Source organism: Phocoena sinus, chromosome 3 (genome assembly GCF_008692025.1).
Source record: "Phocoena sinus isolate mPhoSin1 chromosome 3, mPhoSin1.pri, whole genome shotgun sequence".
Classification (NCBI taxonomy): Eukaryota; Metazoa; Chordata; class Mammalia; order Artiodactyla; family Phocoenidae; genus Phocoena; species Phocoena sinus.
In genome coordinates, this window is record NC_045765.1 from 96,872,792 (window position 1) to 96,890,478 (window position 17,687).

The window sequence follows — 17,687 nt, forward strand, 5'->3', positions numbered from 1 at the left end:
ATGATTTGTACTCTGCCTCCCCAGTTTGCTTGAAAGCTTCTAGAATTCTATTCCTTTGGCCTCTAAGAGAAATGCAGTTAGCATTTTCCTTTAGGAAGGTAGTGTGCCAGCCAGCTGTCAGCCTTATGATGTGCCTGATCTCCGATGTCAGGGGAAGCACAATTCAATTTTAAACTAAGTCTTCTGTACAATAGTGCAGCAGGGCTGCCAGCATCTCTCTTTATGTTCCTTTCTTTCAAATTCTCCCTTCTACTCAAACAGTATAGCTTTATTTTTAAATCCTTTGTGTAAGATGAAACCACCACTAACTGACTTTACTTGTCTTTAGTTAAAAATCAATGAATTGACTGAAATAATCTGTATTTCAGCTACCCTTTCTCATTTCTAGAAAATAAAGTACCACTGCTTGTTTAACTTATGACTTGTCTAAACATGTTGAAAGCATTGACTATGAGGCATAACACTCAGACGCTGAAAGGGAACTGTGACAAGTTCAGTCAAGAGGGAAAAGAGGAATAATTTATAAAAGGTGTTGCAGATAATGATGCCAGCCAGTTATTTTAAAATGCATCCATCTCACCTTTTAATGAATTAGATTTGTCAACAGGAAATGTTTTATGCACCGCTTCTAATAAAAGTGGCATGCAGTGCTTTGAGGTTGGCTTCTTCAAAGCTAGAGTATCTTCAATTCAAAGGTATTTTTTAAATAATAGATATTAAAAAGTATATTTAAATAATATTAAGGTTGTGACACAAACACCAAATGACAAAATTCAGGAGTTTCAAAGCAGAGGCTGACATGCCATCACTATTTCACATAGTAACTGTTTTTTAAATTAGGAGTGTAACAGACTGATTTGGGGATTGTGTGTCAGTTTAACTTTAGATTCTCTTGTTGTTTTGGTTGGTGTCACAACCTTAATGTCAGCTTTTCAAATAGGTTTCTACATTTCCTTTGGTTTGAGGTCATTAAAAAATGCATATGATGAATCTAAGAGGCATAAATAGGTCACACTGAAGTGGAATTCCTTGCTTCTCTGGTATTGAGAGACAGCTAATACCTGCCTTATAAGTGGAAAAAGTTATTAGCTCATGCATTTTGGTAAATTTCTGTTTTTCAGGAATTTGATTCAGACCATTGTAAACCCAAATAACAAAACATGATGTTGGTATAATTGTTTTCTTGTTCCTCTAATCCAAACCATCCAATCTTGTTGGTTATCATCTCTAGATGTTAAGAATCACAATTCCAACAATTTTTTTTTCACTAAAAGTACAAGTTAAACCTGGTAATTATTTCAATAGAAGAATCCTTATTCAGTATAATTAAGTATAGGTAACCCTGCCTTAAATTTTTCCATATGCCAGTCCTTTATAGAAGCACTTTTAAGCAGATTTTTTTGGGGGTGAAAGCTTATTTTTTAAAGTAACACTTGTTATAGAAAGCAAAATGTAGAGTAAAATCTGATATGTTTGCTGAATGTTAAAAAAAATTCTAGTACCACACTGGACATTAAAGGAGGAGCCTGGAGCCTTCCTTACCCCATTCTGCAAGGAAAGAGAGAAAGGGAGAGAGGAGGGAAATAATAATCTCCCTACCCAAATTCCACCCTTTTCCTTGATTCTCATCTTTCATGCTCTCACAGCACAGGTCATATGTTGAATATAGTTTTAAGTTAGAAAAATAAACGTATCAGAATCTGTCCCACAATTGTCTTTTTCATCACCTGTGTTTGAGAAATAAACGGTGAAAAGAGAGGCAAATTATTTACTGAACTTTTCTTGCTGACTCATAAAGATACTGGCCAACCTAAAACACTTCATAGTTCTCATCTCCTCCTTGATTGAAGCTGCAGGTTTTACCATTCATGGTTTTTATCAATGACTGGGGGGGACATTAATCTTTCTTTCCTAGTTGTACTCCATTCACTGCCTTCTATCTCTTTAATTTTCAAGCAGTGTTGAATTTGAGAAATTTCTAACAGTTTTCATTTCTGGTTCTGACTTTTCTTTCCCACTGAACTCTCCCATATCACATCACTGTTAAATCATCACAATTCTGACAAGTAATATTCTTTCTAAGCCCCAGTCCTCAATAGCAAGAGGTAATTATGCTGCATTGTACAGTGGTTTGAAAATGTATAGTTGTCTATGAAGGTTTTGACTAACTCATCCAAATTCATCTAAACTATGCTAGTGCCCTTTTTTGAACAAATGTTTTAGATCATTATTATTGTTCATACTAATACTAGTTCTGATTTCTATTCGGTAAAAATGAATTTTTAAAACAAAAATGCCTGTTTCTAAATTCAGAGAAAGCTATTCAAATAAATGAGTTGGAACTCAGTATACACCTGCAATATAAAAAAGTTTTCTGGCATAGAAACAAAATAATCTCTTTCAATAGTATAGACCAAAGCCAGCTTTATACAAATTCATTTAGAGTAGTTTCAGATTTATGTAATTAATAAAGTTGGATAGTGGGTCTAACTTATATATTAAATGTCCTTCAGTGTACAGTGATGTTCTAGTGACTGCCTGGTAAAGAATGATAGAATTTTATTTAGTGTTTCTGCTATGTCAGTCAATTCTATAAATGGCTTTCTAATGGGATACAATATATGCTTTTAATAGTTTTCTATAAGATTAAGAGATAATATTTATTGAGTGCTTTCTGTGTTCCAGCAAATATGTTCTAAGTAGTATCATAGAATATGTTCTATGTTCTAAGTAGTATCCATGGATTATCTCATGTAATCCTCATAACAACACTTTAATGATCTCACTATTTTACAGATATGGTAGAGGCACACAAGAAGGTTATAAAACTAGTAAGTAATGGAGCTAGGATTCCAACACTAGCACTGTTACTCCAGATCTCATACTCTAAGCCCCCGCTACTCAAAATGTGGCCCCAAGCCAGCAGTATCACCATTACCTGGGAACTTGTTAGAAATGAAGACTCTTAGGCTCCACCCCAGTATCATAATATCATGTATAATGTGAACAGGGATCCACTATAGACCCAAGTTATCTTGAAATCACTTGTATAAAGAACAGAAAAAGAAAAAATCCCAGGCCAGGCCATAAACAGCAAGTCTTTCTCTCTACTGGGCAGCTAACTACTTCAACATCTGAGACTTTCTTGCAATCACATTGCAGCACACTGCCTTTGAGTACAGACTCTGGACCAGATGCCTATGTTTGAATCTCAGCTCCTATTTCTAGCTGTGGGACCCTAGGAGGGTTACACAGCTCTCTGCATCTCAGCTGCATCATCTGGGAAATAAGGTCTAAAACGGTACTTACTTCACACGATCGTTGTGAAGATGAAATGAGTTAATCCATGGAAAGCTTTTAAAACAGAGCCTGATGTGAGATAAGTGAAAAAATGTTGTCTACTGTAGTAGTAGTAGTTGTTGTTAGTTATGATTCTTATCTTAGAGTCACATCTCATACTTCTTGGTTATCAATTGGTAATAACTTGACAAATATTTTTGTTAGCAGGACTTACCACATAAAGGGATATCTTTGATGTTAGAGTCCAAATCATAAACTTTAGTTTTTGTATTTTTCTGAAAACTTTCTCCTTCTGGCACTTCCCGCCTGTGAGTTCTGCTAAATAACACTTGATTGGGATACTTAGCTAGTTAAGTCCAATGCACTCAATTCAAACTCAAAATGAAATATGTAACAGTACAGTGAATTTTAAAATATAGTATATGCTTTTAAACTGAATAAAGATAATGAGGATTGTAAGCCCATTTGGCCAGCCACTGGCATAAGTTGTACAGAAAAATCAGGATGAAGAATGTTTATTTGAAGGCTGAATGCTTTGGAAGCTAGTTTGTTTCCTTCTGGGTGGACATAATTCTGAAGTTAATCACGGTAGTCTTCAGGGGGAATAATGGTTTAGTGTGCAAGTACTTACTTAGCAACTATTTAAGAATACATCTAATGTCTGAAGTGAGATTGCATGTTCCTATATAAAATACCATTTTGAAAGCTGATTTGTGAAAGGCACTGAGATAAAAATCCATGGTGGAAAAAATATCCTGGGAAACTTTTAATTGTCAATTCCAGGACACACACCCAAAAAGTTCAGTTCACTAGGCCTGGGATGAGGCCCACCCAGGTATTCGAATTTTTAACAAGTGGCCAAGGTAATTCTGCTTAAATTAGTGTCTTCAACTACACTTTGAGAAATACTGCAGTAGAGGCAAAGACATGAACTGAAAAAAGCTTTTGTTGACCACCCATTCCTTTTTGTAACATTGTCCTCTTTGGTACTAGTTTCTTTCTATCCTATGACCTACTCTCTCTATCTTCTTTGGCCTTTCCCTTACCCCCGTTAGTGGTTCCCAAGTGATCTTTAATTTTCTGCTTTTCTCTTTTTTACTCTTTCTCAAAGAATATATCTTCTGGATTTATCAGTCATATCTTTTCAGGTGGTTCTACAAAATAATCACAAAAGTCTCTTTAATCTAAAAATCTCTAAGCCAAAAGGAAGGTGCTGAAATCAATTTAGAGGCTTTGGGCAACATTTAAAAAAAGAAGGAGAAGGAGGAGAAGTAGAAGGAGGAATAGAATAGAAAATATCAAAGGAAGTATTAACGATAAGCAATGTTTCATGGAGCTTTTCTTTAAGATATGTGTGTACACCTACACATTGGATTGCAATGCATTTTTTTTTTTTTTTTTTTTTTTTTTTTTTTTGCGTTATGCGGGCCTCTCACTGTTGTGGCTTCTCCCGTTGCGGAGCACAGGCTCCGGACGCGCAGGCTCAGCGGCCATGGCTCACGGGTCCAGCCGCTCTGCGTCATGTGGGATCCTCCCGGACCGGGGCATGAACCCGTGTCCCCTGCATCGGCAGGCGGACTCTCAACCACTGCGCCACCCGGGAAGCCCCCTGCAATGCACTTTTATAACCTTGTAGGTCATAGTTCAAAAAGTTTGAAACATACTGAGTCTTGGTCTCCTGAACTTCCGTGTGACATTACGAACACTATGTTTTCTTATGCATTCCCCTCATATCTAACCCATCTCTATTCTGGACATTACCACTTGTATAATCCATTCAAAATTGTCATCTCTAGGGGCTTCCCTGGTGGCGCAGTGGTTGAGAGTCCGCCTGCCGATGCAGGGGACACGGGTTCGTGCCCCGGTCCGGGAGGATGCCACATGCCGCGGAGCGACTGGGCTCGTGAGCCATGGCCGCTGAGCCTGCGCGTCTGGAGCCTGTGCTCCTCAACGGGAGAGGCCACAGCAGTGAGAGGCCTGCGTACTGCAAAAAAAAAAAAAAAAAAAAAAAAAAAAAAAAAAATTGTCATGTCTAAAACTGAATTTGCTGTGCCTTCTTGCTAACATTTTCCTCCTAAGTTTTAAAAATCTATCCATAAACTACTTTTCTGTCATCCAGATTAAAATTTCAGAATTCCTTTGTAATAATTTAGCCCTTACTACATAAATTTCCCTATAGCCTCATCTTACTACCCTGGCCTATCCTGTGGCCCTACCCAGCAGGAAACCTTATGGGCACCCATAGTAGTCACCGCTCCTCAGCTAGCTTCTTGAAGGCTGCCATGAACATGCACTGCATGGTATCTATAGCTGCCTTCTTCAAGACTGTAAGAGCCTTTGACAGCAAGATGCCCTGCTCTGTACAATGCCTACCTCTTTTTCTTAGCTATTCCTGTCATCATTACTCACTGTTATTGCCAAGGAAGAGGCACACCCTGGATTTTACCCTTTGCTACTTTCTAATGACATATCCACAAGTTTTCTGCCTCTTATCATGACTATAATTTTCACATCATCTTGTTTGGTTTCTCTGATGACTTGGGTCTCAAGTCCAAGCTTTTGATGCCTAGGATATGTAACACCTGGCTGGTGTTCTCTCAGCTATAATTGCCTGCCTCACTCAGCGACCCCAAACTATCTAGTCGTACCTTGGAAAGTCATTTCAAAAGCTATCTTTCCTTTTCTCGTGTTCCCATCCTCTTCCTATTCATCATCACCTTCATCTGGATTAATTCACTATCCTCCTAACTGATCATCCTACAACTGTTCTCTCACCCCACACCAAAATCATCTTAACACCCTGTTTGATAAATATTTATAAAGTGGTAGTCATGTACTGCCTTAGTGAAAAACTTTTTATGACTCCCTGTTTTGTATAGGATAAAAGTACAAATATTTTCCTTCTGGAGGGAAAAAGGCCTTAGCATACCCATCTGGCCATAGCATTCCTATTTTACCTTTCACTATTTTCATTTGTGAATTTTCTGTTCTAGTTCCCCAAAGCAGTCCTATATATGCTCCAGGGATGTTCTCACCATTTTAATTACCAGGACCCCTTGTTGGTTGTGGTTCATCATTGTGGAGCAGGCAGCTGTGGCTGAGGTTTAGGAGTAGGGTCCCACTACATACAAAGAAACCTCAAGATGAGGACCTCATTACACATTGGCAATAAGAAGTTAGTAAGAGCCCACACTGTAGAAGAAGAGGGAAATGAACAGGAGACCAACTCATTATTTACTTCTCTACTTACGGTCTGGCTGAAGCTCCTCATGTCCTCCCTTCACTAGTTGTTGGATCATTCTCAGAACTGGAGAGCACGTCAATCTATACACCGTGAGAGACTGTGTCATCAACTGTGGGGCCTGTGAGGCTATGGATTTTGCAAGATCACTGGGCTCCCACCTTTATCTTCCTTTTTCTTGATGGCTTGACTTCTCTATTTTCCTCTGCCCAAAGGGAATGTCCTTCTGCAGGACTTCTAGATCATTTGTTACTTGTACCACTCAGTTGATACTAAATTAGCTAATGCCTTGTAATATTTTTTTTTTGTTTTTGTCTCTCCTGTGTCAAAAGTAATGCTCATTATAATAAGTTCAAACAAAAATAGATTATAAAGAGTAAATCTTTCCTTTTCCCTGTTCCTTTTTAGTTCTACCACCCACAGCTTAGCACTATTGATAGTTTGTTGAGTACCCTTCCTGATTTGGGGGATGATTGGCTTTTTTTCAGAAGTATTATACTGTATCATGATGCATATATAATTCTACAACTTACTTTTTAAAATAAAATACTATAGCATTCTGGAAATCTTTCTATTTCATGCCATACAGAGCTAGATTGTCATTTTTTATACGTGTGCTTTCATTTTATATATGTTATATTGATATTTAAAATACCCCATGTGCTGACGTCACATTATATATCCAATTTGCCCAGGATAGTCCCATTTTAGGCCTTTTATCTCAGTATTTCATTGGTTTAGTGTTTGCCTCAGATTTTTCATTTTTGAATGAACTATTATTTAATAGTTACATATAAATAAACTAGGAGAGGTTTAGGTAGACCTACACCTTGTTTGTCTACATCCTGGCATGTTCTCATATGTGAGACACCAGTATAGTGAACAGAATTCTCACTTTAACATATGGTTAAATTGGCCAAATCCCATTTATCTTTTCCAGTTCCTTTCCAGAAGTAATATAAGCTAACACATCTTTTTCAAGGAGAGCAGGAAGGGTGCTTGCTGATAAAGTAAATGCACTCTGGCACGAGCAGTTAGATACAGCTAGCTTCTTCAGCTCTTAGGGGATGGTGGTGGCAGAACTATTCTATGCTGCCGGCTCTGCTGGCCACTTGATGCGCAGCCAGTTGTACTGAGCCCTGTGGTTACTTTGGCCTGTGGATTTGCACATTTCCCATCCTTTATTCAGTTTTGCCAGAGTGAATACAATCTGAGCTCTCTATTGCTGCAAGGATTTTATTACATATCATATGATATAAATCTACAGCTATTTATTTTACTGTTGGGTAACACATTTTTATTTTGTAATAACCATTTTGGTGACAGTGACTTAGAAAAAACAAAAGAAAATAACAGTGTACATTTAATAGTTAGTAGTAAATTTCATTACACTGCCGAAAAGAATTAATGTGTAACTCACACTATGGGGGCTATAATGATATCACAGAAGACATGAAAACAAGAAGACATAGAGGGACTTCCCTGGTGGTCCAGCGGTTAAGATTCTGTGTTCCCAATGCAGGGGGCCCAGGTTCAATCCCTGGTCAGGGAACTAGATCCCACATGCTGTGGCTAAAGACCCCGCACGCTGCAAGGAAGATCCCGCGTGCCAAAACTAAGACCTGTTGCAGCCAAATAAACAAATAAATAAATAAAAATACTAAAGAAAAAACAGAAACATAGAAACATCAACATCTATTGCATAGTCTTAAGACCATGCCCGAAAATACAACATTTTAATACTTAGCTGCAGAAGGTACATTTGTGTACCACTTTATGAAACATGACTTTTCATTTAGACCAAGTGACCGTACTAAATTAATTTCTCTCATCTGCAGCTTCAGGTTTTCTTGTGCATGTATGAAAGGTGAAACAATAGCTGTTAATGTATTGGCTCTATTAAAAGAACTTTACTAACACTTAAATGATGCCACTTTTACCTCAGTATCATTGGATATTTCTAGTAAAAAAAATCAATTCCAGTAATGGTTCAAGTTTCTTGTCTAATACATGGCATCAAAGTAAAGCATTTAGAAGTTCATTCTGTAAAAGGTGAAACACTTGACATTATTGTGAATACTATTTATTGTTAATTGAATTACAGACTGCAACATACATGATAAAATTGTTTGGTCTTGGTGATATTAAAGATATGTTGGGACTTCCCTGATGGTCCAGTGGTTAAGACTCTGTGCTTCCACTGCTTCCATCCCTGGTCGGGGAACTAAGATCCTGTGCAGACAAAAAAAAAAAAAAAAGTTGAGGTAGAACATAACATCATAAATTTTTTTGAATAAATTTAGAACCTATAGAGAGAACTATACTTAGAATATGTTGTGATGCACATATTTGTGCAATTCATAATTGCCTCTAAGAAATCTATAAAATCTACCAATCTAAATAGAAGATATAGTTCTAAAAGAGTACAAATATGTTTATACATACATGAAATAACCAGCCTGGAAATTAAAAAAATATATTTATTTATTTATTTTATTTACTTGGCTGTGCCCCATCTTAGTTGTGGCATGTGGGATCTTTGATCTTCCTTGTGGCATGCAGGATCTTTAGTTGTGACCTGTGGGATCTAGTTCCCTGACTAGGGATCAAACCTGGGCCCTCTGCATTGGGAGTGTGGAGTCTTAGCCACTGGACCACTAGGCAAGTCCCCAGCCCGGAAATGTTTATGGTTAGATTGATCTGATAAAATAAAAATAACTTAAGCATGGCAGTATACACTTTCTCTCTAACACATATATATGGAATCTAAAAAAAAAAAATGGTTCTGATGAACCTAAGGGCAGGACAGGAATAAAGACACAGATGTAGGATTTTAGAAATTTTTGAGACTTTGAAGAGTAAGTTTGTAAATCAATGAAAATATCCTACCATGGTATTAAATACTTTCGTAAAAATGTTCTCTAAATTTTGGTGCAGTTTCTGCAAAATCTACTGGAAATTTTTAGTCAAAGCATTTAACAAGTAGAAGGCAAAAAATTCAGTTTATGTGACGCTTTTAGGGAATTGCAATTATTGAACACAAAGCTTGCAAATAGGAGGACCTTGAAATGTTTCTCCGTGAAATCAAATGGGAAACTGAACAAATTAATTTATAAGAACTCGAATGTTTTATAAAATTTAATTGTGAAATTCCATAATTGTGTTTTGAAATACCTACACTTATGGGGAAAATATTTTGATGGAGTTCATATTTTTAATTGAATAAATTTATATTATGGTTCAGAATGAAGTTAACCTGGAAAAGCCTACAAGTTTGCAGTATCTAAATTAGCAAAACAAAAATAGAACTACCATATGACCCAGCAATCCTACTACTGGGCATATACCCTGAGAAAACCATAATTCAAAAAGAGTCATGTACCACAGTATTCATCGCAGCTCTATTTACAATAGCCAGGACATAGAAGCAGCCTAAGTGTCCATCGACAGATGAATGGATAAAGATGTGGCACATATATACGATGGAATATTACCCAGCCATAGAAAGAAACGAAATTGAGTTATTTGTAGTGAGGTGGATGGACCTAGAGTCTGTCATACAGAGTGAAGTAAGTCAGAAAGAGAAAAACAAATACTTTATGCTAACACATATATATGGAATATAAAAAAAAAATGGTTCTGATGAACCTAAGGGCAGGACAGGAGTAAAACACAGATGCAGGGAATGGACTTGAGGACACGGGGAGGGGGAAGGGTAAGCTGGGATGAAGTGAGAGAGTAACATTGACGTATACACTACCAAATGTAAAATAAATAGCTAGTGAGAAGCAGCCTCATAGCACAGGGAGATCAGCTCGGTGCTTTGTGACCACCTAGAGGGGTGGGTTAAGGAGGGTGGAAAGGAGACTCAAGAGGAAGGGGATATGGGAATATATGTATGCATATAGCTGATTCACTTTGTTACACAGCAGAAACTAACACACCATTGTAAAGCAATTATACTCCAATAAAGATGTTTTTAAAATAAATAAATAAATAAATTTAGCAAAACATTGAAAATAAGCATATATATTTATTTGCTAAATTTGTCTTATGTTATTAGTCCAAAAAGGCACTTTGCATACAGGCAAAAAAATAGAAACTGTAAAAATATTTTGGGTAGAGTATTTATGTATTTCATTATTAAAAATTAAAATTGGTGATATTTTCCACTAGTGAATTTTCTCTGAACTTAATAAATTTACCAGGTAGATTTGCACCTGAGAAAGAGTATACAGAAGAGTCACTTGAAGGTGTCAACAACTTAAAATTTACTAACCATAAATTGTATCTTGGAAAATTATAAAAATAATACAATCATATTTTTAAAAATACATTCTTCAGAAAAATAACTGTGAGAGGCAGACACATCTAAGAAATTGATTAAAGTGTATGAAATGTACCAAGAATCATCTGTTTTTATATTTTTAATGTTAAAATAATATAAAGATCTTTTTACTTCAATGGGCATAGATATAAGAATTTTTTGAAAGAATGTTATTTTGAATATAAGTATTACATAGGTCCACAAATATTATAAAGCTACTAACTTGATTTGTAAGTATCCATCTCAAAAAATTACATAATTTAAATTATTTTCAGTACCCTTTTTACTCCAAGAAAAAAGGTCCTAGTTTGAATGAATAAATTCTATAATCCTTTGATGTATATATGCTTCATCCCCTCCTTCCCAAATCCCATTTCCCCTTTTCCAAATGATTGCTTTATTGTAATCCTTATACTTCAAATTCATTATTTCCAAAATGAACACTCCCTTTCCCCCTACAAATTAAAAATGTAACTCTTTCCTGTGGTTTTTCTCTTTCGCTTAAGAGTATGTCTTTTCTACCAGTCATTTAGAGTTAAAATCTTGCTATAAACACTGATTCCTCTCTCACCTTTACAAAGATCATTCTGGTGGTAGGATAGAGAATGAATTAGGAGATAATGCTAAAAATAGGGAAACACTTTAGCAAACTGCTGTACTAATCCAGCAGTTTGGATTTTGGATTTACACAGAAGCAATATGAGAACAGGGTTGGATATGACAAATATGAAGGCAAACTAACCATCTGGCTATGGGACTGGTGAGAGAACGTTAGAACATGGCGGATGACTCCCACATTTCTGACATGAGTGCCTATGTTGATAGTGGTGCTGTTAACTATCAGAGGGACCTAAAGAATATGAAGACCTTTTAGAGGGAAGATAATAAAATTGTTTGGGGCATGTTGAGTTTAGGTGCCTGTGGGATATCCACGGGAGTTATCCAGTGTGGAGCTGGACAGTTAGAACAGGAGCTCCAAACACAAGTTGTAGCAGAAGACATGGATACTGATGAAATTGTTCACTCAGAGGACCACAGGAAAGAGACAGAAAAAGGGACTGGTAAAGGCAACTGAGCTGTGGTGTCCAGGACAGATTTAGGGAGAAACAGTGCCCTAATAGCACTTCCTTTGGAGAAGGAAGTGCCTGTGACCAGTGTGAAGTGTAGCAGTTTGGACGGAAGACTGACATTTGGCAATTTTGAGGTTCTATAACTATAGGAGGAATTCAGGCCTAGCTTAGGAAATGTTCCCAGAAATATCTTACCATTTGAAACTTTTAGATTTAAGTTTAATAAATTAAGCTTCAAAGATATAATAGTTTATGTATAGTTTTGCAGGTAACATTTATTCTACTACTCCTCTACAAACTTATTATCATTATTCATTTTTACTTTGACTTTTTTCAAAGTTTCACATTGTGTGTACAAGGGCATGTTGATTAGTATAGAGTGGACTTTCTAACATCTTGTCAAGAATGTCAGTTTTATTATAATTTCACACATAGAACTATTCTAGAAATTTGACTTTGAAGTTGAGTCAATCCAAAACAATTTAAAAAATCTCTTTATTTTTCATTCTTAGGATTGTTTCTCAATGGTATCTATGCATAAAATTTTAATGTTTTTACATTCTATTTTTACTTATTAGTTCTTTCAAAGAATGTGTTCTGTATCTTTAGCCTTTATTTAGTAATTAAAGCACCTAGTTTAAGTAGTTTTCTTTCTATTGTACATGACTCCACATTGCTTCTTATATGTTAATTTTCGTCCCTCAGCTTTGGTATATGATTCATCTTTTAGTAGAAAAATACTGGGTTCTTTCATCACAATTACAGTCATTGGTCTGATAATCCTATGAGTCAATCTACACAAAACAAGAAGCTCATATCAAACTCGTGGCAGGTTTAGTTAAAATTAAAATGCATGCTCAACTGTAGAGATTGTCAAGTGTGGAAATAATATTTGTCCAGCTGGACAGCTTTCTTTTGTAGTTGCTAAATGAAAGTTGAGATTCTGTCTGCTCCTTGAAAGCTTCTGTGTCATGAAGGTAATTTGGACTGTTTGTGGTTTGACAGGGATTATTAAAATCAGATGAAGTGAAGGGAAGCAAGTGTGAGAAAGCAAAATTGACACTGACACTCTCTATTATTTGCAGCTTGGATCATGATGACTATGTTGATATGATAGATTCACTGTTGAGATATGTTAAGCAGCAAATAAAGTAAAAAGCAAGAATAGTGATGGATTTTCAGATTTAACATGAAGAAATCCAATATTTACTTTCACTGATTGCTTTTTAAATAGGTTTTCAGGTCATTTCATATGAATTTATTTATAACCAACAACAAATTATCCCTCTATTGAACTATAGAATTAAAAAGTATACTGCAAAGGCAGGATAACAGAAAATTAAATATTAAAGAAATAGATCACATGATTATAATAATAGAATTTTTAAACTAGAAGGGTCCTTAAAGATCGCTTTTATCTGATTTCCTTTTTTGGTAGATGGAAACTAGAAAGAGTTTTAAGGTATCACATTTAAATGTTATTTGATAGCATAAATAAATGTAAAATCTAATTTTTCACCATAAATATATTTTCTTACCTTTTCACAGTTATTATAGTATATTATAGTTATATGTTTTCTATAAATAGTATTATCTACTTTAATGAAGTAAATGCCTTCCATAAACATGATCTTCTACTGAAAGCATTCTTAGTAGAAGGAGTTATAGCAAAAGGCTATTTCAAGATGTCAACCAAGGACAGTTATAGTAGAAAAATATAAATAAATATGATGAATACATATATATAAAACTAGGTGAAGAACCTGGAATTATCCTATGCATTGTGGAAAACCTTCAGTGGTATTTAGGCAGGGTAGTGAAATGATCTGAATTGGTTTGTAACATGAGAAGTCTAATGCCAGTGTGCAAGGTGGATATCACCCAGGTTTCCAACAATTCGGTTCAACGGTTCTAACACTAACTACCTGGAGTTAGCACAGTCATTGCAAGTGAAAGGCTTAGTCCTGCAAGACTGCCCCCACTTCAGACGTGAGCAAGTGAGGTCTCCAGGGATACCCGCTTCTGCCTGGCTGACTACAAATTCAGCAGCTCCCACAGGTTCAGTAATTCATTTGAATGACTCACAGAACTCAGGAAAGTGCCATACTTCTGATTACAGTTTTATTAAAAAGGATACAACTCAGGAACAGCCAAATGGAAGAGACACATAGGATGAGGTAAGGAAGGAGGTAGGAGTGGCAAAAACCAAATATGTATTTATTATACCACAAATATGTATTTATGTATCTTGGAGACAGATAGTGTTCCAGATTTGGGGCGCTGGTGCAGAAAGAAGGAGAAGTCAAATTTGAGAGCAGTGGTGACCATTTAAGATATTAGGAAGAGAAAGGGTCAAAGAATTTGATGACCATTTAAAACAAGGGTCAGCAAACTTTTTCTATTAAAGGCCAGATAGTAAATACTTTAGGATTTGTGGACAGCATATGGCCACTGTAGTATATTCTTTTTTGTTTGTTTTTTAATTTTTACAACATGTTAGACATGTAAAAACTATCCTTAGCTTGTAGGCCATAGAAAAAACAGACTGCACCGTAGTTTGCTGACTCCTGATTTAAAATACTAGGCATGGGAGAGGGAGATTAGGTAGGTGGTGACCCTATGACATAGGAAGAAAAGTTATTTTAAGAAAAAGATTTTTTTTTCTTAAGATTATTTATTTATTTTATTTATTTTTATTTTGGGCGGCGTTGGCTCTTCGTTGCTGTAAGCGGGCTTTCTCCAGTTGCGGCGAGCGGTGGCTACTCTTCGTTGCGGTGCACTGGCTTCTGATTGCGGTGGCTTCTCGTTGCGGAGCATGGGCTCTAGGCGCGCGGGCTTCAATAGCTGTGGCTCACGGGCTCTAGAGCGCAGGCTCAGTAGTTGTGGCGCATGGGCTTAGTTGCTCCGCGGCATGTGGGATCTTCGCGGACCAGGGCTTGAACCCGTGTGCCCTGCATTGGCAGGCGGATTCTTAACCACTGCACCACCAGAAAAGTCCAAGAAAAAGATTTTGAATTAAATGTTGAACATGTTGAGTTGAAGGGACCTTTGGATCAGCAAAGTGGAATTGTCTAGTAAGTGCTTGGATGTATGTGTAGGGTTTTAGAGAATTAGACACATAGACCTTGAATTTTCAGCATTAACATAATAGATGAAAGAGGTTGTGAAAAGCATGCAGAATAGGAAGAGGACCAGTAACTCTAGCATAAGATGTGTAGGAAGAGAAGCAAAAGAGAAATTTCCATAGTCCGCTTCCCAACTCAGGCAAGGGAAATAAGGAGATTTGGGAAGACTGAAAAATGAAACTAATATGAAAAGATTTTTGAGGTCTGAGGAGAAAATCAAATGAATAAAAACAAAACAAAAATTTTTAAGTAAAATAAATCGACTACAGTAAAATTACATAAAAGGAAGCAGTTGCTTTGAATGAAAAATGCTCAAGGAAAGTATTTAAAATGAGAAGCAGGTTTAGAAAGAACTCTGGTGAATATCAGTGTTCAATGGCAGAGATGAGAGAGGAGCCAATCAAGATGTTTATTAGTTTAATAAAAACTACTCTGGTCAATTTAAACAACGAGCAAACAAAGTGGCTGTTGGGCGGTTGAGCAGGGAAAGGATTTATTATATGTATCTCACAGAACCAAAAGGAAGCTGTATGAGCAATCAGTCAGTCAGAGGAGGACAGGAACTGGGCAATTACAGGGGTCTCAGCCAAAAAAATCCATGCATCTTTTCTTGGGAGGCTGGAAGTATCGTGATTGGTTTACTACCAGTGATTCCCTGTCCCTGCCTTCATTCAGATTTCAAAATTTATTTAGTATGCATCTGATGGTTCAGCTTGGCTCAGATTTCTAACCCTGAATCAATTAGTTATGACCAGGAAAGCTGGGTCCTTTAGCATAGAAAGTGCACCACCATTGTACATCTGATACTGTATATCAGATAAAAAAAGAAATGTGAGCTGGCCAGCTACCCAGAGTGGGGCCTCCTACCAGGAGCCTCTGAATAAATGATGTGAGAAACTAGAAGAGAACCAGGAAAGTATAATACTTAGGAAAATTGACAAGAGAGAAGACAACTTCAAGGAATGAGTAGCTGTCAGTACCAAATAGTGCAGAGATTGAGTATGATGGGAAGTGAAAAGTATTTTGTCAGTTTCAGTAAAAAGATGGAGGCTGAAACCAGATTGTTCTGGGTTGAGAAGTGAAAGATGAGAACATGAGATTAAGAAATATGGACTGCTATTTTGAGATGCCAGGCTATGAAAAGAAGGGGATCCTAGGGAGGGTTTTGTTGGTTTCTAAAAAGCAAGAAACTTGAACATGTTTATAGTCAACTGAAAGGGATATTGATGTTGTAGGACTAGTTGATGATAACTGATGGAGCAAAGCCCTGAAAGTCATAAAAGGGTATTTCAATGGATAGATTTATTCATCAAATTGATGTTAATAAATAATATTACTAAAATTTAGGAGAATAGTATCACATTAATTTGACTAGCTAATCAATAATATTAACATTTTAGGAGAAATTCTTCAACTCTTGGAACATACTTTAAGAACTGTAACTCCTTTAGAAGCACCCATTTCGATACAAAGTACATACTAAGTTCAAAGCATTCTTGCCTAATTATTAAAAGAGTTCCTTAAAAATATAATTGACATCTCATAAGCTATTTATTATTCCCTCTTGCTACATAATACAACTGCCTTTTAAAAAGTGCTCCATAACTTAAACTTTCTAATGCAGATGTACTGTTTTCCAAATTACTAAGGTTTTACTGTACTTGAAAATTCATTAGTAAATCACAGCCCCATGATTTGCAACATTATTTAGCTCTAATCTCAAAATATATAATAATTTTATGACTTTTAAAAATTTATTTTTTTAGTCTTAAACTGATTTTTTTGAATTTTATTTATTTATTTATACAGCAGGTTCTTATTAGTTATCTATTTTATACATATTAGTGTATATATGTCAATCCCAATCTCCCAATTCATCCCACCACCATCCGCCACCCCCCAGCTTTCCCCGCTTGGTGTCCATACATTTGTTCTTTACATCTGTGTTTTATGACTTTTAAATCATGTGAAATATACAAGCGCCAAGTTATAAAAGAATGCTGAAATTAAATTCATTTTTAATTATCTTGGTTTCACTGTTGTATTAAAGCAAGAGATGACGAAGATTGCATATTGAAGATTATAAAGAGTTATTAAAATGAAAATATTTTCTGGAAAGAAAGGTACACTGAAAAATAAAGAAAGCAATGTCAATTTGGTGAGTAAAGCATATGACAATTAATTCTGTTTGTTTGTCAAGCTGCAATAGTGTATTCCAACTGATCCTGTCAGTTTCTACTTCATACATACACATATCTAAATTACTAATAGAGGAGTTACAGTGAAGTGTTCTATATTTTATCAAAGGGGATTTTAATAGCTGTAGTATGTTAATATGAGTACTTACTGGATGTATATCAATATTATAGCTCATATAATTATAATAATCAGAACTTCCACAATAATTAGTAGAAAGCATAGCAGTATAAATTGAATAAAACAAGTTCATTATTTCCTAATATAAGGCTTTAATGTATTAGGTATTTGAAATAACTGTCAACAAATGGAGATCCATTTGAGTTGTTTCTCAGTCTTAGGGGAGGCTAGAACATTAAAATTTCAACTCTCAGTAATTGATGAAAATAAATCTTTGGCAACTCTGAGATATCACAGGGGAAGATCTA

General features: G+C 35.9%; 1 protein-coding gene across 2 annotated transcripts in view; it reads left to right on the forward strand.

Annotated features, from left to right (window-relative positions):
* The window catches only part of KIAA0825 (KIAA0825 ortholog), a 416,193-nt gene that overhangs the window by 42,400 nt on the left and 356,106 nt on the right, over positions 1-17,687 (forward strand). The window contains exon 1 of one of the 2 annotated variants that reach the window (XM_032625773.1): positions 17,118-17,221. The exons of the other annotated variant lie outside the window; for it this stretch is intronic. Coding sequence (XP_032481664.1) covers positions 17,211-17,221 — 11 coding nt within the window. The 5' untranslated portion in view covers positions 17,118-17,210. Of the gene's footprint in view, positions 1-17,117; positions 17,222-17,687 lie in introns of those variants that run through there. 2 annotated transcript variants of the gene reach the window in all.